The 19002-nt window shown below is 37.0% G+C and overlaps 1 protein-coding gene across 1 annotated transcript in view; it reads left to right on the forward strand.

Moving 5' to 3' along the window:
- Nucleotides 1-19002, forward strand: part of CNTN1 (contactin 1) — a 134530-nt gene that overhangs the window by 90372 nt on the left and 25156 nt on the right. Inside the window, exons 14-18 of the mRNA XM_030446668.1 lie at nucleotides 950-1070; nucleotides 5599-5757; nucleotides 8935-9084; nucleotides 12624-12694; nucleotides 17365-17599. Coding sequence (XP_030302528.1) covers nucleotides 950-1070; nucleotides 5599-5757; nucleotides 8935-9084; nucleotides 12624-12694; nucleotides 17365-17599 — 736 coding nt within the window. The remainder of the gene's footprint in view (nucleotides 1-949; nucleotides 1071-5598; nucleotides 5758-8934; nucleotides 9085-12623; nucleotides 12695-17364; nucleotides 17600-19002) is intronic.

Consider the following 19002-nt stretch of genomic DNA (forward strand, 5'->3'; position numbering starts at 1 on the left):
TTTAAATATTTGTATGAGCATCAACATAAAATGTGCTTTTCATTATGAATAGCTGTGGTGTATAGCAGTCTGTTCTACTCCTTGGTTTACAGGGGCACATGTGGTTACTCAGTGGGTTCACAGAAGTGTCATAGGGCAAAAATACTTTGCTCAGTTTGCCTATTTGTAGAACCACAGGTAGCAGCAGACGGTGGACCTTACAGGCTTGTGAAAATATAACTAACTATTTTCCCAGTAGTCCAGCATTGGTGAAGAGTGTTGAGGATGGATTAGGGTCTGTAATGATGATGATGAGGGTATTAGCCTTGTTGAACTGTAAATTGCTTCCCTGGGTACAGTTACTGTCATTGTCCTGTCCATTGCCAACACCCCTGTGCAGAGCAGGGTCTGTCCTTTCCTCTAAGCAGCTGTGAAAAGTGTTGAGCATTGAACGTGATTATTGCTCTGCAATCCCTGCATTTTGGTGCACCTTTATTTAATCTTTGAAAAAGGCTCTGTGATAAGTGTTCATACTGCTTTAGGCTTGTAAGGGAAGAGCAAAAGAGTATCCTACTCTCTTAGAAGGACTCCATGATGTTTTAGTGTACACACATGCATAAAAAAGCAAGTGAAAGTAAAGGAAAAATAATCTGTTTATGAAAAAATTCTTGACCACATCTAATGTTTAGATTAAGGCTTCAAATAGTAAAAGGGTGAAAAAAATACTTACTTTTTTAAGACATCTGGGTTTTTTTAAGTGCAGTAAACAGTAGCAGCTCCTCAGGAAACAAGTCACTTAAACAACTGTCATATAAATCAGATGTATCTTTGAGGTGATCCATGCTTGAAGAAAACACATTTTTTTGGAAACAGCAACCACTGTATATCAGTTGGGAGAGATGTGGAGATGGGTATCACCTAACTGTGCAGGGGTGTTTGCCAGCTTCATCGAGTGCTGTTTTTGTTACAGATTAAATCCAACGGGGAGCTGCTCATCAAGAACGTCCAGCTACGTCATGCGGGCAGGTACACCTGCACTGCTCAGACCATCGTGGACAACTCCTCTGCTTCAGCTGACCTCGTTGTCAGAGGTAAGGTTCTCCAGGTACACCAGAAATGTGGTTGGGTTTCACCTAGTTAAGCAGAGGGTTTCAGGTTGTTTAGATTATTTTCTTTCTCAGCAAGAAATGAGAAAATGAGAAGTGCATAAGCGTGTAAAGTCAGGGCGCTGATTCTATTCCAGACATTTAAATGTCTGACTGAATGTGGTTTTTTTCCCTGAAAATCAATGAAGATTGTTTTATTATGGGTATTTTCCTTATGTGGGAGTCATTTTTAGATGCTTTAATTAAGGCTTCATTATTAAAAATAGATTTTAGGTACCATTTCAATAAATCTACTGTATAAAAGTAGATTTCTCTTTTTTCTCTGGAAGCTCTATGGATTATATTATTGTGTACAGTGCTAGACTTACAATATTAGATCTAAGTTACTGTATAGAGTACTAGACCTACTCGATCTAGTTTTCATATTACAGACATCAGGACATTTTGGCATTTAGGTTGTCACTTGATTGTTAACTGATTCCTGTCTATTAATTCACAGAATTGCAGAATTTCAGGGGTTAAAAGGGACCTCTGAAGATTACTGAGTCCAACCCTCCTGCCAGAGCAGGACAAAAGCTAGAGCAGGTGATCCAGAAATGTATCCAGATGGGTCTTGAAAGTCTTCAAAGAAGGAGACTCCAAAACCTCTCTGGGGAGCCTGTTGCAAGGCTCTGTAACCCTTTAAAGAAATTCTTCCTCATATTGAGGTGGAACTTTAGGTGGAGCTAATTGTTACTGAGGTCTTAAAACACTGAGCTTGCTTCTATGGCAGGTGTCCTACAAGATCTGTTACAATGCACAGCTTCAAAAATGTGAGTAAAATCATGTCCTTTGGGCGTTTTACTCTGTGTTATGCCTCCAGGTCATTATGAAGTATTAATGGTCTGTAATGCTGACAGTATAAAGGAGATGTAACTTATACTTGGGGCTGCTTTGCTGTCATGTTTTGCCCCATATTCCAGTTACACTATAGAGGTCTACAGCACCTGCAGTGTAGCTTTTACCCTCATTCTGCATTTCTGTCACCCAAGAATGTTGTGGACTTGAATCTTTCTGTATTTAATTTTTTTCTGGAGATTAACAGCCAGTGAAATGTCATAATTTTTTTGTGAAATGTCAAAGCATATGTGGTAAGTGGTGAAACTGCAGAATACATCTGCAAAGATGAGAAGGGTCTGTTCTGGTGCCTTAGTATTGTGTAAGAAATCCCTTTTAAAAGTAAAAGGAGAGACATGGTGCCTTATTGAGCTTCTGATTATCCTTCCAACCCAGTAGTTATGATTAGAATAATTTCTCTGAGGTTATGTTGTGAAAGAAAACAGCATTCATTTTTTTCTTGACATTTTGGTTTTAGTAAGATCAACACAGTTCTGCTTATTGCTGAGTAATTCTCATTACCATTTAGTGGAAGACTATCTTATAGGGACAAGGTTAAATATCTGATGAAATATGACAAAGGTGACACTACAGTTTCACTGCATTAGTAGAAGGGGCAACAGCAAAGTATGAAGACAAAGAACTAGTTTCAGAGCTTAAAGCATAGCCACCCTTCATGCAGGCACAGGGAGATATTTTGTCTGTGCATGAAAAAATAAAAATAAATTAACAGCTCATATGGATTGTCCAATGTGTATGAAAGTTGCTGTTATATCCAGACTTGCTAGTGATATTAGAACATGGAAAAATTTTAGCCCCCTGAGTGTACCACCAGTCCTTAATGGTCCTGCCCAGCCTCACCCAGGGCACCCATCCATGCAACTGCCCAGGAGCCCCATTTATCTCTGGACCTTCATCCCTGACTGGAGCTAAGTTACAGACATACCTTCTTCCAGCTCTGTATCCAGCCCTGCCTCATGGTTGGGCTTCAGACCCATGCTATAGGTGTCTTGTCTCCTGGATGGGCTGCTTGGATATATGCAATAGTTTGTCACCTGGATGCACCTGAGTCATCACTGTGGTACCCAGGACTGCAATATCAGCACCTGGCTCTGCCTGTTGTATCCAGACCCTGTGTATTCTGCCTCATTGAAGGAACTGCCAAATCTGAGGTTACTTGTGGGTCCTGGCTTATCTTTCCAGCAGCTGCCCCTTCATGGTTTCTGATGTGACATTTTTGGAAAGTTCAGCAGTAAGTGAGAAGCTGTAAGAGAAGAATGAAGGAAAGAAAGATCTTGGGACTGAGAAACCTGGATAGGTTCCACCTTGAGGGCATCTGAAGTGAACAGTTTTGCAGGAGAATGGGTCTCTCAGGATTTACCTACCCATCCTTAGATCCAGGCTATCATGGTACCAGAATGGAGAGTTGACCAACAAACCCCATCTTAAAAATCAGTCCTTAGCCTTAACTTGTACTCTGGGCATCCTCTGTGAAGAGTAAGAGGCTGTCTCCACATGCAGTAACAGATTTAGTCCTTACCTTGAAAGGGATGTCTGAGGACAGCTAATTAGTAGCTTAGTTTTCAATACCAAGATTTGAATTTTAATAAAGCTGGCTAGGAGTGATCCAGTAGTCAGCTGATGTACATTTTTCCAAGGCTACTAAATGGGAACTACTTTTGTATCTTAAGAGAAGAAACAACCAGGGATTTTATTGTTAAAGTCATAGGCCACAAGCCAACTGATTGTGGAGAGTGGTTACACTTATTATTTTTTAAGAAAAGACATTTGTTTATATTTTTTTAAGGAACCAGCCTAAATTTGAACACTCTTGGAGCTGGAATTTCAATTGCTTGCTAATTAAAACATAAATTCATAGAAACTGAGGAACAGCAGTATATCATAGTATTTTGGTTTGATTTGGTTAAATTCATTAGATTCCTTTTGCACAGATTTATGGAGAAAATAGAGCCAGAGAGACATATTTGTCACACTTTGTGTTTAGATTTGATGTAGAAATCTCATTCCATTCTTTTTGTTGAGTTGTTTTTGTTTTGCTTTTCTGTGGTTTCTCTGTAAGTACTGCAGAGAAACACATCCTGTTATTTTATCTTGGTTTTTAATATGCCTTGGGAGTTGTTCAATCAGATGGCTGGATAATTAGCTGAATCACTTTGGCATGTTATTATCTCTGAATGTAGAGTCAGAAAATACTTCTCAATAGGAAAAGTCCTATTGCTTTGTCTCTGTTTTTTACACAACATTTAATATATATCATGTAGCTGTGTATCATGGAAAACAGAAGCATGATAAAACCAGAATAGACAATATGAAAAGAATGATCTGAAAATATCTGTAAGCCAAATTTTAAGTAGGTACTGAGCTCTCGGTTACAGAATTACTGTAAGTTTCATGGGTTTTAGCACACCTTACTGAACATTCAGTGCCTTTTGCAGATGAAGATTCCTACACTTTTATATCTATGTGCCTGCATCACTCTCTTCTTAGCTTTTTTAGTCTATGAAAAAATGACCTGTGCCTCTTGATCTGCACATTTTAGCCTCTCTTCTGGGGACCAGGTCACATCAGTGCATCGGTATAAAAATTACGCTCACAAAGTAAAGGTGCAGGAGTTGAAGCAATCTGAAATTTTTTTTAATTAAAAAAATGCATTAAGAAAAATGCAAGCACTCACTTCAGCATTTTTTGTCTGTTACTTTTCAGTAACATACCAGGTGGAGTTTGATGAAGAATTGTAATACCATTTATTAGGTTTACTGATATGCTTGGAAAAAAACAGGCAAATTTTTGGAACAGAGGTCTGTCTCTTCAGTGCAGTTAACAAACTTAAAGCCAAATATGGGTTGGGAATAATTGCTGGTATTTTAACATAGCTATATTAAGTAGTAGGTTTGAGCAGAAATAGTATTTAAGACTTGAAAAACAAGAGATGAGACCATGATCTAGTTCAGGACAAGCAACTTCTACGTGCAATGAGTTAGTTGTGTGTTGGGATCATAGTAATATGGCATCAAGCCAACATCTCTTTAGTTCATGACTTTTTGTAATCACTAGAGCTACAAATTTTGAAATTAATTTTTGCAAGTATCTATCTTTTGAACAAACTCAGAAACTCTTCAAGAAGTTATTTTATAGGTTGCCTTGATGCTGAAGACTGAAAGGGCAGATGTGAAATGGCTGTTATCTGAAAAATGTTTTCCCTTTGACAGCCTAGTGCTGTCAGCTCAGTTCCTTGGTGTTGGTCTTCGTGGGGTTATTCTGGTGCACAGAACTGGTTTGATTTCACCCATGGAATCATAGAATCGACTGGGTTGGAAGGGACCTCAAAGATCATCAAGTCCAACCCTTGGAGTTCACAAGGCTGTTGTTAGTTCAGTGGACGTAGTGGATTCCACATTTTGGTATGGAATTTTGAATTCTTGTTGTGGGAGGGCTTTTGTTGAACTGTAGAGAAACATTGCTTAGTTCTGCTTTCATTCAAGTTATATCAGTAAGTACAGGTAGGAAGTTTGAAACTGATGGTAAATTCACTACATTGGCATAAAATAAAGGACAAGGAATTTGTGAACTTTCATTTCCAGAATATTTAATTTTTTATTTCAACTTTTTTTCTCAGGTCCTCCAGGCCCTCCTGGTGGTATAAGAATAGAAGACATTAGAGACACTTCTGTAGCACTTACCTGGAGTCGTGGAACAGACAATCATAGCCCTATTTCTAAATACACTATCCAGACAAAAACGTTTCTATCTGAAGAGTGGAAAGATGCCAAAACAGGTAAGAGCAATACCAGAAGTTAGAAAGCTTGCTATTCAGAAAATAGGCACAATAAAAAGAAACCAGAGATGCTGTGAATGTCTCCTATGGGGCTTGGGAGCAGGTAGTGTCACTGGGTTGTCTGCAGGTTTGTTCCCAGCACTTGGAGAGCCTGAACTGAACATCAAGAAATAGGGAAAACAACAGGCCAGGGTTTTTACCTGGTTATTACCTCTTTCCTCATTGCTGGAAATATTCCACATCTCCTACTAGAATCGTAAAAAAAAATATTTTCAGGTTAATTTGGATGGCAGATAGATGTCTTCATTTTTGTATTTTTTATGCAGAAAGTTGGTTAGCTTTGTCTGTTTGAGGTCCAGTTGTGTTAAAACTGGCACTGCTAGGGAAAAATAGCTAAGATTGTCCTTCTAGCCACTGGATGTCATCATTGTGCCACATAATTGGAGTCAGCTACACGAACACAGAGCATGCTAATGTATATTTCTTTGCAAGATTTAACATAAATGCATAAATCATGAACCTATTTTTAAACCACTAGTATCTTTCAATGCCTTATGGCATTACCACAACCTATACAGAATTGTCCTATCAATATAATTAATCACACCACCATAATAAATTATAACTCAAGTAAAATTATGGTATCACATATTCAGCATTTCTAAATACTAAGTATATTAATAGTTTCAGCTATTGGCTTTCATTTAAGTTGTCCTTTTCAAGCAATGGACATGTATGAAAAATAGACTGACATATTGACCTGAAAATCTGTTATATTTTTAGAGTATGATGTTGAAAATACAAGCCCTACTGCCTTACATCATCTTATCCTCTTGAATATGTAGTATATGTATCTCTACTGTATGTATTACCTCCCACAGCCTCTCATATGATTTATGTTCAAGTAGCATGGGAAATAAAACTAGGTTTCCCAGTCCTTTCCTATCTCTTATATGCTGTTTAGTATTTTCCATATAACAGTTTTATTTAAACTTTAAAAAAAATTAATGAATAAATTAGAGCTGTTCAAATAACTGATGACTTTCTTCAGTAACAATATACACAAGAAAGAAGAGCCTTTTAGACTAACCAGTCTCTGCTTTTTTTCAGGATTAATTATGTTTTATTTCCTTTTTTCTTCTTTTAAATTAAAAAAAATAATTTGTAACAAATGAGACCATAGAAATACACAGGGGTAATTTATGAACAAGAGGTGACAGTTCTCATACTGCTTCCTTTTGTGCTTTGTGTTACTGGAACTAGAAACATGGATGTGAGAGATACAAACGTTGGATTGAGATCTTTGATCTGTCTGGTTCAGAGCAGCCACTTGAACACATCTGTCTCACTTCTGAGGAAGATTCCCTGTTGGCAGTGCTATAGGTGTGATAGGATGCACATCTTAATTTCTGCTTCACAGAATTAATGAGATAGTCATTGAGAAATGCAGTCAGACTTTGAGTCTGATCCTATAGCATGCTGAGTGAGATTTATATCTTAAACAGGGCAGGGAGGAACCTAGATTGCTGAATTCCTCTTTTAAGAAGGGACAGTAGGAAAGAAAAATTATTAATTTCTGAAAAGCTGAAATTCTCTATTCTGGTGTTTTCAAAATCATTGCTTTTACATTTGAGCCATGCTTGAGTAGATGATTCCCTAAAAAAAAAAAAAAAAAAAAAAGGTAAAATCACCATAGTAACCATCACTGCCACCACTGCAAGCTTTTACTCACTTTCTAGGCTCCTCCCCTTTTGGCTCAGTGTTCACTTTCGTATGAAAGAACCATGAGGAACAGTCCAAATTGATCTCTCATCAGTGTTTAGGCTATCATTTAATCCTGTTGCTTTTCAATGTGTGGAACAAAAAATATATACTTTGGCATTGCACTCTGTAAATATTGTTATTATTGCTACTATCAATATTCCCAAATCATTCATCTCAAGTTGCATAATATCAATTGTGTTTTATGAAAGAAGCATATTCTACTTCACAGCATGAAAGATGTATGAATGGATTATGTAAGAAGTTGTTTACCTTTATGTTGATCTTTCCAGTTACAGGGATAAGACTCTCATTGTGTTGAGTATTCATAATTATTCTGAGAATTTGTGGCACAGGAAGATTAAACGAAGAGCTTGAAAGTAGCACAGGAAAAAGAATGTCAAATTTGTATCATGGCTTGGATGCCATAGGGGGTTTGCAATGGCTCTAGAGAAGTAATTTGAGTAAGGATGAGAGAATGTAGTGGGGAGGAGGGAAGAAAATGGAAAGTGTTCTTTCTCCTTCAGGACCTCATTTTGTAATGAAAAAATTAATGAACATTAGGTAGAGGAAAATTCTGTCACCATCTAGTGCTTATGCTGGTATGCCTGTTTGGGTTTTTTTTGTTTTTTTGGTTTTTTTTTTTTTGCATTGATATTTTAATTTTAAATCAGCTATTTTCCCAGTGCAGAATTTCCCATTTATCATCTCCCTGTGAACCAGACTCTACATTTGAAAAAAAACTCTTAACCCCTGCAAGAAATACAGTTTCTCTGTCTTCCTATAACTGCAGACAGCTATAGAAACAAGCCCTTTTCTATGTGAGTTATGCATTTTATTTATGGTAAAGAAGCTCATCTTCATGACAGTAATAAGTCTTCTCACAGGTATTATAAGAACACCATTATGGGATCAGACAGCAAGTTGTAGCATGCTCACTACTAAGGCACACCAAAATATGACCACATTTTATAAACCACTCTTTATCAACTGATCAAACCCTACATTTGCACATCTAGCCTTTGTCTGTATAATGAATTTCTATTTTATTGGGTTTTCATTCCAGATTTTTCAATGAATTTATCCGTAGGTAAAGCGAAATTCTACAACTCCAATATGTAATTAGTAAGGATACCTCATAACATAAGTACACATACTTCTTTTGCTAGTTCACACCCAGCTAAAACTCACAAGTCTGTAACGGTTTATCCAAGATTGTGTCATAGTTTCCAAATTTCCAGTCCCTGCCATGAGTACTCCTTGTAAGATGTGGTATTCCCAACATAAAACATTAAGTTTCCTTCACTTGGCTATGTGTGGTTGCAGAATAGTGGTAGTTTTGCCAAAATGAACCATTTCTTGCTGACCTTATTGTAAAAATGCTGTTTTCTAAAGCAATTTCTTATCTTTTTTTAGAACCATCGGATATTGAAGGAAATATGGAATCTGCTACTGTGATTGATTTAATCCCATGGATGGAATATGAGTTCCGAATAATAGCAACAAACACTTTGGGGACAGGAGAACCTAGCATGCCATCACAGAGAATCAGAACTGAAGGAGCTCGTATGTAAACAACAAATGTCAAATTTTTTAATGTGGTTCAAATTTTCACATTTTTAATAATCAATTTTGTGATTTTGTTTTTTAAATGGAAAAAAAAAACCCAAGAAAAAAGCACTTTAGAGAACAGGTTTCCAGACACACAACAGAGTATATTTTAGTAAGCAAATAGCAGACTGTCCAGATGTGATAGCATCCAAGCAGAGAGGAAAAAAACCTAATGATACAAACAACAAATTTGCTTTCATTGCTGGAACAGAATCATCCTGTATGTCTCAGGGATTGCTCACCACATCTGTCAGTGAGTTCCTGTGTGTATGAGAGCACGTATATGCTTGGGACCACAGTACAGGTCTTAGGGAAAAACATTTCATATGTTTAACAAGGAAAATGTTCGTTTGGTCTTTGGTTTGTGTTCTAACTAAGGAATATATGTCAGGTTATGTGTTACACTGGATAATGCCATTTTTCTGTGATTGAAGGTTTGGTCTTTTGTCTTCTTATTTCACGTCCAAGATGTGACATTATCTGACACAACATACACCCTTATCAGGCTGATTGCTCAGTGTTCAAATTTCAGAGCATCCTTAAGGATATCCTTTAGGCTCAGGCGAATCCTTTTTAAAATGAATTCTCCAAAATGAATTCTCCAAAATGAGGAATTAGATGTTATTATTCAAGATAATACACCCTGCTTTGACTGGACAAAGGAGATAACAGCAATGCTCTAGGAAGTAATGTATCACTGCAGAAAGACTGTATCCAACAAAGCCTCAGTACTATCCTCCTTACACACATATTAGCACCCATGTGCAGCCTACATACATTTACAGTTGTCCCATAGCTTGAGATTTGAAAGTAAACATGCAAAACCAAAGTGTAAAAATTGATTTTTGCAATTACACCTTCTATGTCACTGCTTGATTAGATAGTATTTTCAAAATAAAATGTATTTGCATTGCAAATTTCAAAACATTTATTACAAAAGACCCATGCTTTGTCCATTTAAAAAATTGCCACTTAAGGAGAAAGGATATACAGAGTGGATAAATTAATCTGGACAGGGAAGAAAAAGTCACAGAACTTTATTAGCAAAGTGAAAGGAAATTACTGCCTACAAAATTGACTATTTGCATCATTTGTTTTGACTTGACATCTGTATTTGAAGGCCCTGGAATTCAAATGAGAAATCTACCCATGCTTCTTGGAGTGCCTGGTACACAGCAAACGTTTTTGAAATGTCATAAAAGAGGCAGAAATAATTCTCATGGGTGGAATAGTTGTAGCATCCTGTAGTTTGCAGTGTGCTGTGTTCATTGTATGTGTTGTAGCCTCCCTCCAAAAATAGTACATCCATAATCCTCCAGATTTGTAGCAGGATGCAATGCTATTGCAAGAGGTAGCCAGTTCAGTCTGCTGTCTGATTCCCTACTCACAGCACTGTTGTTGTCTCTGGCAGCCTGTGAGACATTTTTACTGAAACAAAGCAAAATGTTAATGTAGTCTTCCTAGGCATCAGTCAGCACTTCTTCCCATGCCAAAATAGGGTACAAATCAGTAACGTTTGCAGATGAACTTCTGTGCCCAAGTGAATTTTCTGCCAGAAGCTGGAATCTGTTATGAGCAGCAGCAGCAGCAGCAGGAATTGGGCTGTGCTGCCAGCTTCCACAGGTACTGCAGAGCCAGACCTGCATGTGCATTTGCATGTAAATCTGAAAAAGGTAAATATTTTATTGTCCAAACAACAACCCATACTCACACATTGTCCTTCTTTCTAACACTTTGCTGTGTTAAACAGCAGCAAACACTGCTGCATCTGTGTCATTCTGTGTGAGGGGGAAACAATGTTACTGGTATCTTTTTCAGTTCTGAAGTTTCTCTTCCAGATAACTGCAATATCAGTAACATTTTTATTAGCCTGCTAAGAATGTGTGCTATGATTTTTCTTATTAATGAACTCTTGCTTCATCAGTAACACATTCCCCAATGATTTCTTGAAATTCCATGGCTCAAAGGCTGCACTTATGTATTTTAGCTCTGGATGCATTAGGGTAATTGTCTAAGTATAGCTGTCTGAATTAGTAATCTGGTTTTAATGGATAGAGAAACCAGGGTTTAATGGTTGAGAGAGTGATGGAGATTATCTTGAAAAGGGTGATTTGTAAGACATTAAACACTCTTTTCTCTTTTCTCTGGCAGTCTGCATATCTTTGCTGATTACTTCAGCGTTCTAGCAGACTTCTGCTTCTAACTTTAGTAATAAGTTATACTCTCATAATAAATAGTGTGACTACAGTGTATTTCAGTAATAAGGAGGTTGAGTAATAATTTCAAGTTTACTCTTGGATCATTATGGTATGTATGTTTAGACTTGGCCTCCACTAATATGTTTTCTGGAAGGCCAGAAATAAATAACACAAGCCATTCACTAAATCTTGATTTCAAATTTATTTTTACATATTTTTATTTTTTCTGAAAACATTAATTCTTCTCAGCTTTGTGTTTCTTCTTCGCAGTCCCTCAGAGAAGGCCTTAGCAAACATTTCACATAAATAGTGGGAGAACACTTAGGAACTATCCCCTATTTTATGACATTCACTGATTAGTGGAGAAAATTCCTGATCACATAAGAATTTTTAAGACAAAGAACATATTCATGTAGCTAGAGCACATACCTAGTGCATGATCACCTGGGCTATATTCAATATACTGTATGTAATCCATCATTTTCTAAGTTTTCAGTGGTACTTTGTGTGTCCTCAGTATTGAGTGACAGCAAATAAATACACAAACACCACAGAGGATAGCAATAGAATAACACAGTGCAAAGAGTCTTACAGAAATGAGAATTCAGGAGTGATTTGTAATGGAGTCCTTGAGCATATCCTGCTTTACTAGTCAGCTGTGCACTAATGACAGATTGACAGATCTTATCTCATTACACAGAATATCAGTGTAAAATGCAATTAGTAAATTACTAAGTGCTATGCCAGCTTTGCTTCTGAACATCTGTCCATTGTGAACATGCCAATCAAGAAGTATGCCACTAAGCTAGAACAGGATTAGGATGCCAGTGCTTCAAAAATAAATCCATGGGTTTAACTTTGTACATTGTGAGTGAATCCATTGAAGTCAATGGAACAAATCAGAGTCTGTAAAGTTAAATAGATGTTCAAGTCCTGGTTGCTTGAGCCCTTGGCATGCTAATGTCTGAGGAAGCACCAAGACAATGATACACAATGCTTCTCTATGAGTGTTCTGTTTCTGAATATTCAATTAAATAATATTTGTTGAGAATACAATTAAAAAGAAGAATGACTGATAGCTAGCTGTGGTTAGAGCTGGCATGGTTCCTGCAGCAGTAGCTATACATTAGTCTTGGCAAGACCACAGTCTCTCACAGCTATTACAAGCTATCATTATTTTCATTGTGTGTACCATGTGGGCTCATTGGCCCTGCTGGTAGAAAGAAAAGTAAATAGTGATATTTTTACTGACTGCATACTTTGTAGTAATTTTTCTCATCTCTTCTGTTTTTCTAGCTCCTAATGTGGCTCCTTCTGATGTTGGAGGAGGGGGTGGAAGCAATAGAGAGCTGACAATAACATGGATGGTAGGTCTTGCACTGAGATGGCACAAAGCCAACACTTGTTTCTGCTCTTGTTCCTCCTGAAATTCATGAATGATTTGTCACTGGCTCCTGTGAGAGTAGGATTTTTACACAGTATATAGGTTTTCAGGCTTTTCTCATAAAAATACATTAAAAGGAATAGGGATGATGATGTTTTAGATGCTTATGTATTGGACATTTCTAAAATGTTATCTAAACCACTCTGATTATGTTTGGAAGAGACACATACTATGATAATGCATTGACATAACTGCAAACTGCATATGAAGAGTCTGCATATTGTGTCTTCCTTTGAAGCTTTTTCTTAAAGTTAGAATCTGAATAGCATACAGATTTCCTTACTACAAATAAAGGTATAACATCTTAATTAGGACTTTAATGTGCTATGCACAGATTTACAGGGTTTATTAAAAAACAATCAAAAAAAAGAAAAAGCATTTCCGTTCTATAAAGTAGTCTGTCGTTAACTGGAGTTTTAAAGAAATTCTTGTATACTGGACCTTTATAAGTTTTATTTTATTCTAATATGATTGGTAGCACAACCTATCTGAATCAAATTAGAACCTGTCACTGTCCAACCAAAAACGGGGTTACAGAAACTTTACCTATGGCAAAAGAAATTATTATATGCTATGCTTGGAAAAAAAAAAAAAAAGTTTATCTTGCTATTGACATCTCTGTTTGTCTTGTCAAGGCTATGAGGCATACAAGGCACCTTATGCCATTTGTGTCTTATGGGCAATGGTTTACTTTAGTGTAGCAGCTTTATCACTATGAAGAGTGCTTTTTCTTGTGGGAAGAAATACAAGGATTACATCATTCCATCAGCAACTTTGTCATTGCTGTACAGGGATCCTCCCTATGAATGTACAAACTTTAATCCATATGCTGATTTCCTTCTTTTTACACTTAAGATTGATCATACCTCTTTGGAAAAGCTCTCAAGTGTGATACAAAGATAACTAGCCCTATGTTCAGGCTAAAAAATCTGGGCTTTCCTGTTTTGCTTTGGTTTGGTTTAAAATTCAGTTCAAAATCCTTATTCAGTGTTCCTAAGTACTTTACCAATTCATTTACCTAAAGAAAAAATTCCTAAGTTTCTGAAAAAAGAAACACCTACACATCTGTTAAAATATATTGAGACAATTATTTCTTAGTTCCACTAGTGCTAGGTTAAGAAGTAGATGAGTCCTTTTTTTTTTAATTTTATAGAATAATAGAACATGCCAAATTAAAAAAAAAGATAATTTTAACCAGGAGAGTAGTGACTATTGCAAGATCTGATATACAGAATCGTTTCAATTTTTCCTATACACTCTAATAGATTTACATTTCAATTATTTCTCTTACCTAATGTCATGCTTTTGACTTCTGTTCTGTAATGAGTATCTCATTTAGTCAGACAAATTAAGCAGGGCTTCAAATATTTACTTCCCAAGAATCTTCTACTACTGTGTCTAACAAGTGGGTTTGCATCAAGGCATTAGATTTATGGAGCCTGTCTGACAGACACCAATGTATCTATCTGTAAGGCTAAGATAAAGGTGTATATTGATTCCCTCAAATGTGCTGACATTTGCATATGCTACTCAAAATAGTCCTTAATTAAGAAGAGAAGAATAAAATGTATGGCAGGTTCCCATGTTGCTGCCAACCCCCTTTCAGCTTTTGCTGTGATTCATAAGTCCAGGTTGAATCAGACAGCCAGAGATGCAATCAAAGCTCTTACATGTCTTGTTTTGAAAGAACTTGGAAAGAGAGGTAGGAGCAACAAGCCCATTCTTCCTAATTTTCCCCATTTGTCTTTCCCTCTTCAGTTTCATTTTTCAAAATTTTTAGTGGATACCAAAAACTATTCAGCTACTTATACCTACTTGTTATGTACAGCTGCTGGGGGCCAGGGACTTCTAACATGATATTTAAAACCTTCCAGAACATAGTTTTTAAGTTTCAGTTCTGGCTTGCTGAAATTTTCTCTGGTTGAAAAGCATTCTGAGGTTAGGGCTGCATCCAGCCTGCTTACTTTGGCATATGAAATAGGATTCTGGTTTATTGTAAGCAGCTGCATACAATGATGGATTCAGAGGATGAGCTATCAAAGGTGACACAGTCTGAAATCTAAGTTTTGAATTTGAATCAGAGGCAAGGTTGCCTCTGAATCTAAACTTAGGTACATGAATATATGTTATATTTTCTGGAAAGCCAGGTATCCAGTTTTCATCTGAACTCCAGTCAGACTTGAGGTAGAAAAAAAGCTAAGACAGGAGTTCTACCTGATCCAGAAGGAGCACTTAGAATATGCCCGATGCACAAAAAATAAAGCACATAAAATAGATTATCTAGAGTTTGATTTTTTTCATAGCCTATTTGTAGTTAAAATCTTCACCTGGTGGCTTGTGGTTAGCATCACAGCTAGAGATGAAATAAACATCTCCTTTTTGGCATGAGGGATTTCTTTAATTTTACCTGTTGGCAGTCATCTTAATTACCAATTATACCTGTCATTCATGTGTTCTCAGAAGTCATGTTGTAGGTAGATGGGATCTTTCCACTATCTAAAGCTCCATTATAATTCAGTGTTGACATATATCAGTATTTCACTTGTGTTCCCCAGAGAAGCAGAAGTTATGTTATGACCTACAGTCAGCTGTATCAGGCTGTTGACTTCCAAAACGTGATTCATGGTTAGAGTACCCACCCAGGAAGCCAGAAGCACTCATTTTACAAGACTATCAATACATATCCCGTGTTCTAGAAGGGTCTCTTTGCCCTCGTCATCGTGTACTGAGGAGACTTCCCAGTTTTTGACTGAATAGAGGCACTGATCTTCTAGACATGCAGTTAAGTTTGGGGGAAAAAGAACAGCAAGCAAGAGGAAACCTACTGGTTACTGAGCTGTGCAGATGGGAAGTTCTGTTGGATTCTGGGCCTTATTCTGGCAGCTTCTTTTTATTTCCATCCAGTCATGACCCCATACTGAAGCACTGGTGTCAAGGAAGCTTCATCTAGAACCAGCTATCTGTCATCAACCAGTCAAAGGCTGCCTGCTTTTGCTATTGCTGTGGTGTTATTCTTGTGACTTTAGCACTGATGTTGTAGAGTGGGGAAAAATTTACAGCAGCAGCATCACAGAAAATGGGATGCAATGGGATCTGATAGCTGGCACACCCAGGACAAGGGTCAATTAACCTTAAGCTGAATAAAGTCAGGAGTCTCAGCCTTTGGTCTGATTCTGTACGTTTCTCTTGGAAGCTTTGTCATGAAGAAAAGAATTTGCATTATTCTTCAAATGTTCTTATCAGACATTTTTTTTAAATTTTGAGTTCCAACATCTGTGTTTGCATTTTTTTTTTTTTTTTTGTAGCATCATCTATACTAGTGTTTTAATCCATGTGTTCTGTTTCTGAAGTCAAAACTTAAATGTTTCTGCTGTTCCAAGAATTCTGGGAGTTTACATCAGAATTTTCCTTCTCTGAGAATCTGAGTTTCATTCTAGCTTCAAAGAAATATAAACATAAAAATCTGTGAGTTAGGGGCTTTTTCTTTTTTTCTTATTCTACTGTTAACATCTCAGATTCGTAAATCCTTGCTCAGAGTATCTCCACACGTTAGTTGAAGCACTGTAACAGTGGATAAATACCTAAGGAGAATGACTCTGTTTTACTGCTCCAGGACCTTTGCCCCAAGATAAGCTATTTCATCTCTTTGAGTTTACAATATCAAAAAAAGGTGATGCAGGAAGTTTATTTTCAAAGAATGCTTCTGGTCAGCCCTTCAGTTGCACTGATGAATTTCATGATTCTGACTCATTTGACTGTCTAATAGTTGTGGTAAAGGCTCTGTGGATTGAGGAGGGATCACGGAATGCAGAATTTTGGTAAATGAAGCAAAATTCATTATAGTAGCTGGTTTTTGTGATGTTACATTTTCCAGTATTCCTAGATATAGGAGATCACCTATAGTTATAAGAAATATTTTGGATTGGTACTGTCAATGCTTCTACTCAAAGTGGGGGTCATTTAACTTAAAACTTTCATGAGTTAGAAGCTAGGTAGCTAGCTTAAAACAGCAGCTGGACCCTGTCCATCATCTGTGAAAAGTAGTAGGATAAATTATTCTTTGAACATGTCCATCTCCTCACCAGCTGTGCAAGTGGCTTAGGAGACCAGCTCTAGGTAAATGAATACAATTTAGCCAGACATATAAATTTTGTCTTCTGTCTCTCTCTCTTGCAAGAATATTTATCTCCACACATGCATATGGATTTATACACAACCCACTGTGTGTCTGTGGATCACTTGCTCCCTGAGAAAGCCCTTTTTGGTAGCTACAGCTGAGAGCAGTTTTAGCACACAATCATGCATTGTTTCTTTCTGCAGGAGGTAACATGGTGTGTTTTGCACTGAGTTTGGATGAGAAATAAGATCTTAAAATATTTTGGTAACAGATACTACTGCAGGTCTGCATATTAGAAGTGGTGTGTTTTTAAAGGAGATGGGAGCAAATTGTAGAAGTAAACCACAAGAAAATGGAACTTTAGTTCATTGTTTTTACAGTGAACACATCAAATGCTTTCTGTATTATATATATTATATATGTCATTAGAGATCCATTTGGCTACAAAAAGTATGTGTTATCTTTTACCTCCTTAGCCTTTGTCAAGAGAATACCACTATGGCAATAACTTTGGTTATATAGTGGCTTTCAAGCCATTTGGTGAGAAAGAATGGAGAAGAGTTACAGTTACTAATCCTGAAATTGGCCGCTACGTCCACAAGGATGAATCAATGCCACCTTCAACCCAGTACCAAGTAAAAGTGAAAGCTTTTAACAACAAAGGAGATGGACCATTCAGTCTCACTGCTGTCATTTATTCAGCACAAGATGGTGAGTAAAGGTTCCAGATAAGTTTTACACGGAATCATAGAACCATTTGGGTTGGAAAAGATCTTTAAGATCATGGAGTTCAACCATTAACCTAACTCTACCGAGTCCAGGACTAAGCCATATGCCTAACAACCACACCTAAACATCTTTTCAATGCCTTTGGAAATGGTGATTGAACCACTTCTCTGGGAAGCCTACTCCAGTGTTTGATAACCCTTTCAGAGAAGAATTCGCTGGTGCAACTTGTGGCCAGTTCCTCTTGTTCTATTACTTGTTAGTAGGGAGTGGAGACTGAAGCCCACCTCACTACAACCTCATTTCAGGTAGTGTTGAGGCACCAGGTTAGCACTGCCAATATCAGTAGAGAGACACAGGTCCTTGAACCAGGTCCCTTCAGCAGAGAGAGAGTCTTTTGCTCTCACATAACACTTGCAGTTGTTCTGAATAAATAGCTTCAGAATCTGCATCCTGTGTGGTGCACATCACTTACTTGTACTTGCTGTCAATAAGCAATACAAGGAAGCATTCAAGATTCTTCACACAGATTTTAAAGATTTAATTATTTTTTAAAAAACAAATTCTGATCTTCATATTGGTCACGTAAATATTGGTCACCACATTTAAATAATTATCCAGCAATGTCTCTGTGGTCTTATCTATTCAACATGTGTGCAATCTTTTTTCTTCTTAACAGACCACACTAAAGCCTGTTATTCTAGTAGATAAGTATCAGAATTAAGCCCAAAATCGTGAAGGAATAATAGTTCAGTTGTACCTAGTCATATTTCCAGCATATTTACAGTCTAAAATAAATTATCCCCGCCACATTCTTGGTTCTGGTTTGGATGTTAGAGCTGTAGAGTGAATAATTAATGACAATTCTTTGACATGTAAAATCTTTTTCTTAATTCTTACTAGAATAATTTCATATGCTGTGATCTCTAGGATTGAAGTTTAAATGACATTTCCAAACTCAGTGAGAGAAAGTACTTGAAGAATGTTTACCTTAAGTAGGGAGAAATATATACAACATTCTAATTGCAATATAATCACTCAAGCCTGTTTTTAAAAAATTTGGTTTATTAATTTCTGCCAGAAGCCCAAAGCTCATATTTTTCTTTCCATAGAGCAGAATATCCTTCACAAAGTCAACAGATCCAGACCAAAGAGCTAAGAGAAGGGATATGATAACAAGGTCACATTCACTCACTTCCAACTCTGTACTTTACTCTGTGTACTTTATGGGAGATTTATGTTCATGATTCCCATCAGCACAAATGGGAACTCTGCATACAAATTGCCCACACACAGAGAAAAGAAGAAACAGTCCTTTTGTTTTTTACAATAATTCAGGATTCAAGCAAGCAACACTTATCTGTTCCAAGAGGTTAATGATCCTTTTT

This window comes from Calypte anna, chromosome 1 (genome assembly GCF_003957555.1).
Source record: "Calypte anna isolate BGI_N300 chromosome 1, bCalAnn1_v1.p, whole genome shotgun sequence".
Classification (NCBI taxonomy): Eukaryota; Metazoa; Chordata; class Aves; order Apodiformes; family Trochilidae; genus Calypte; species Calypte anna.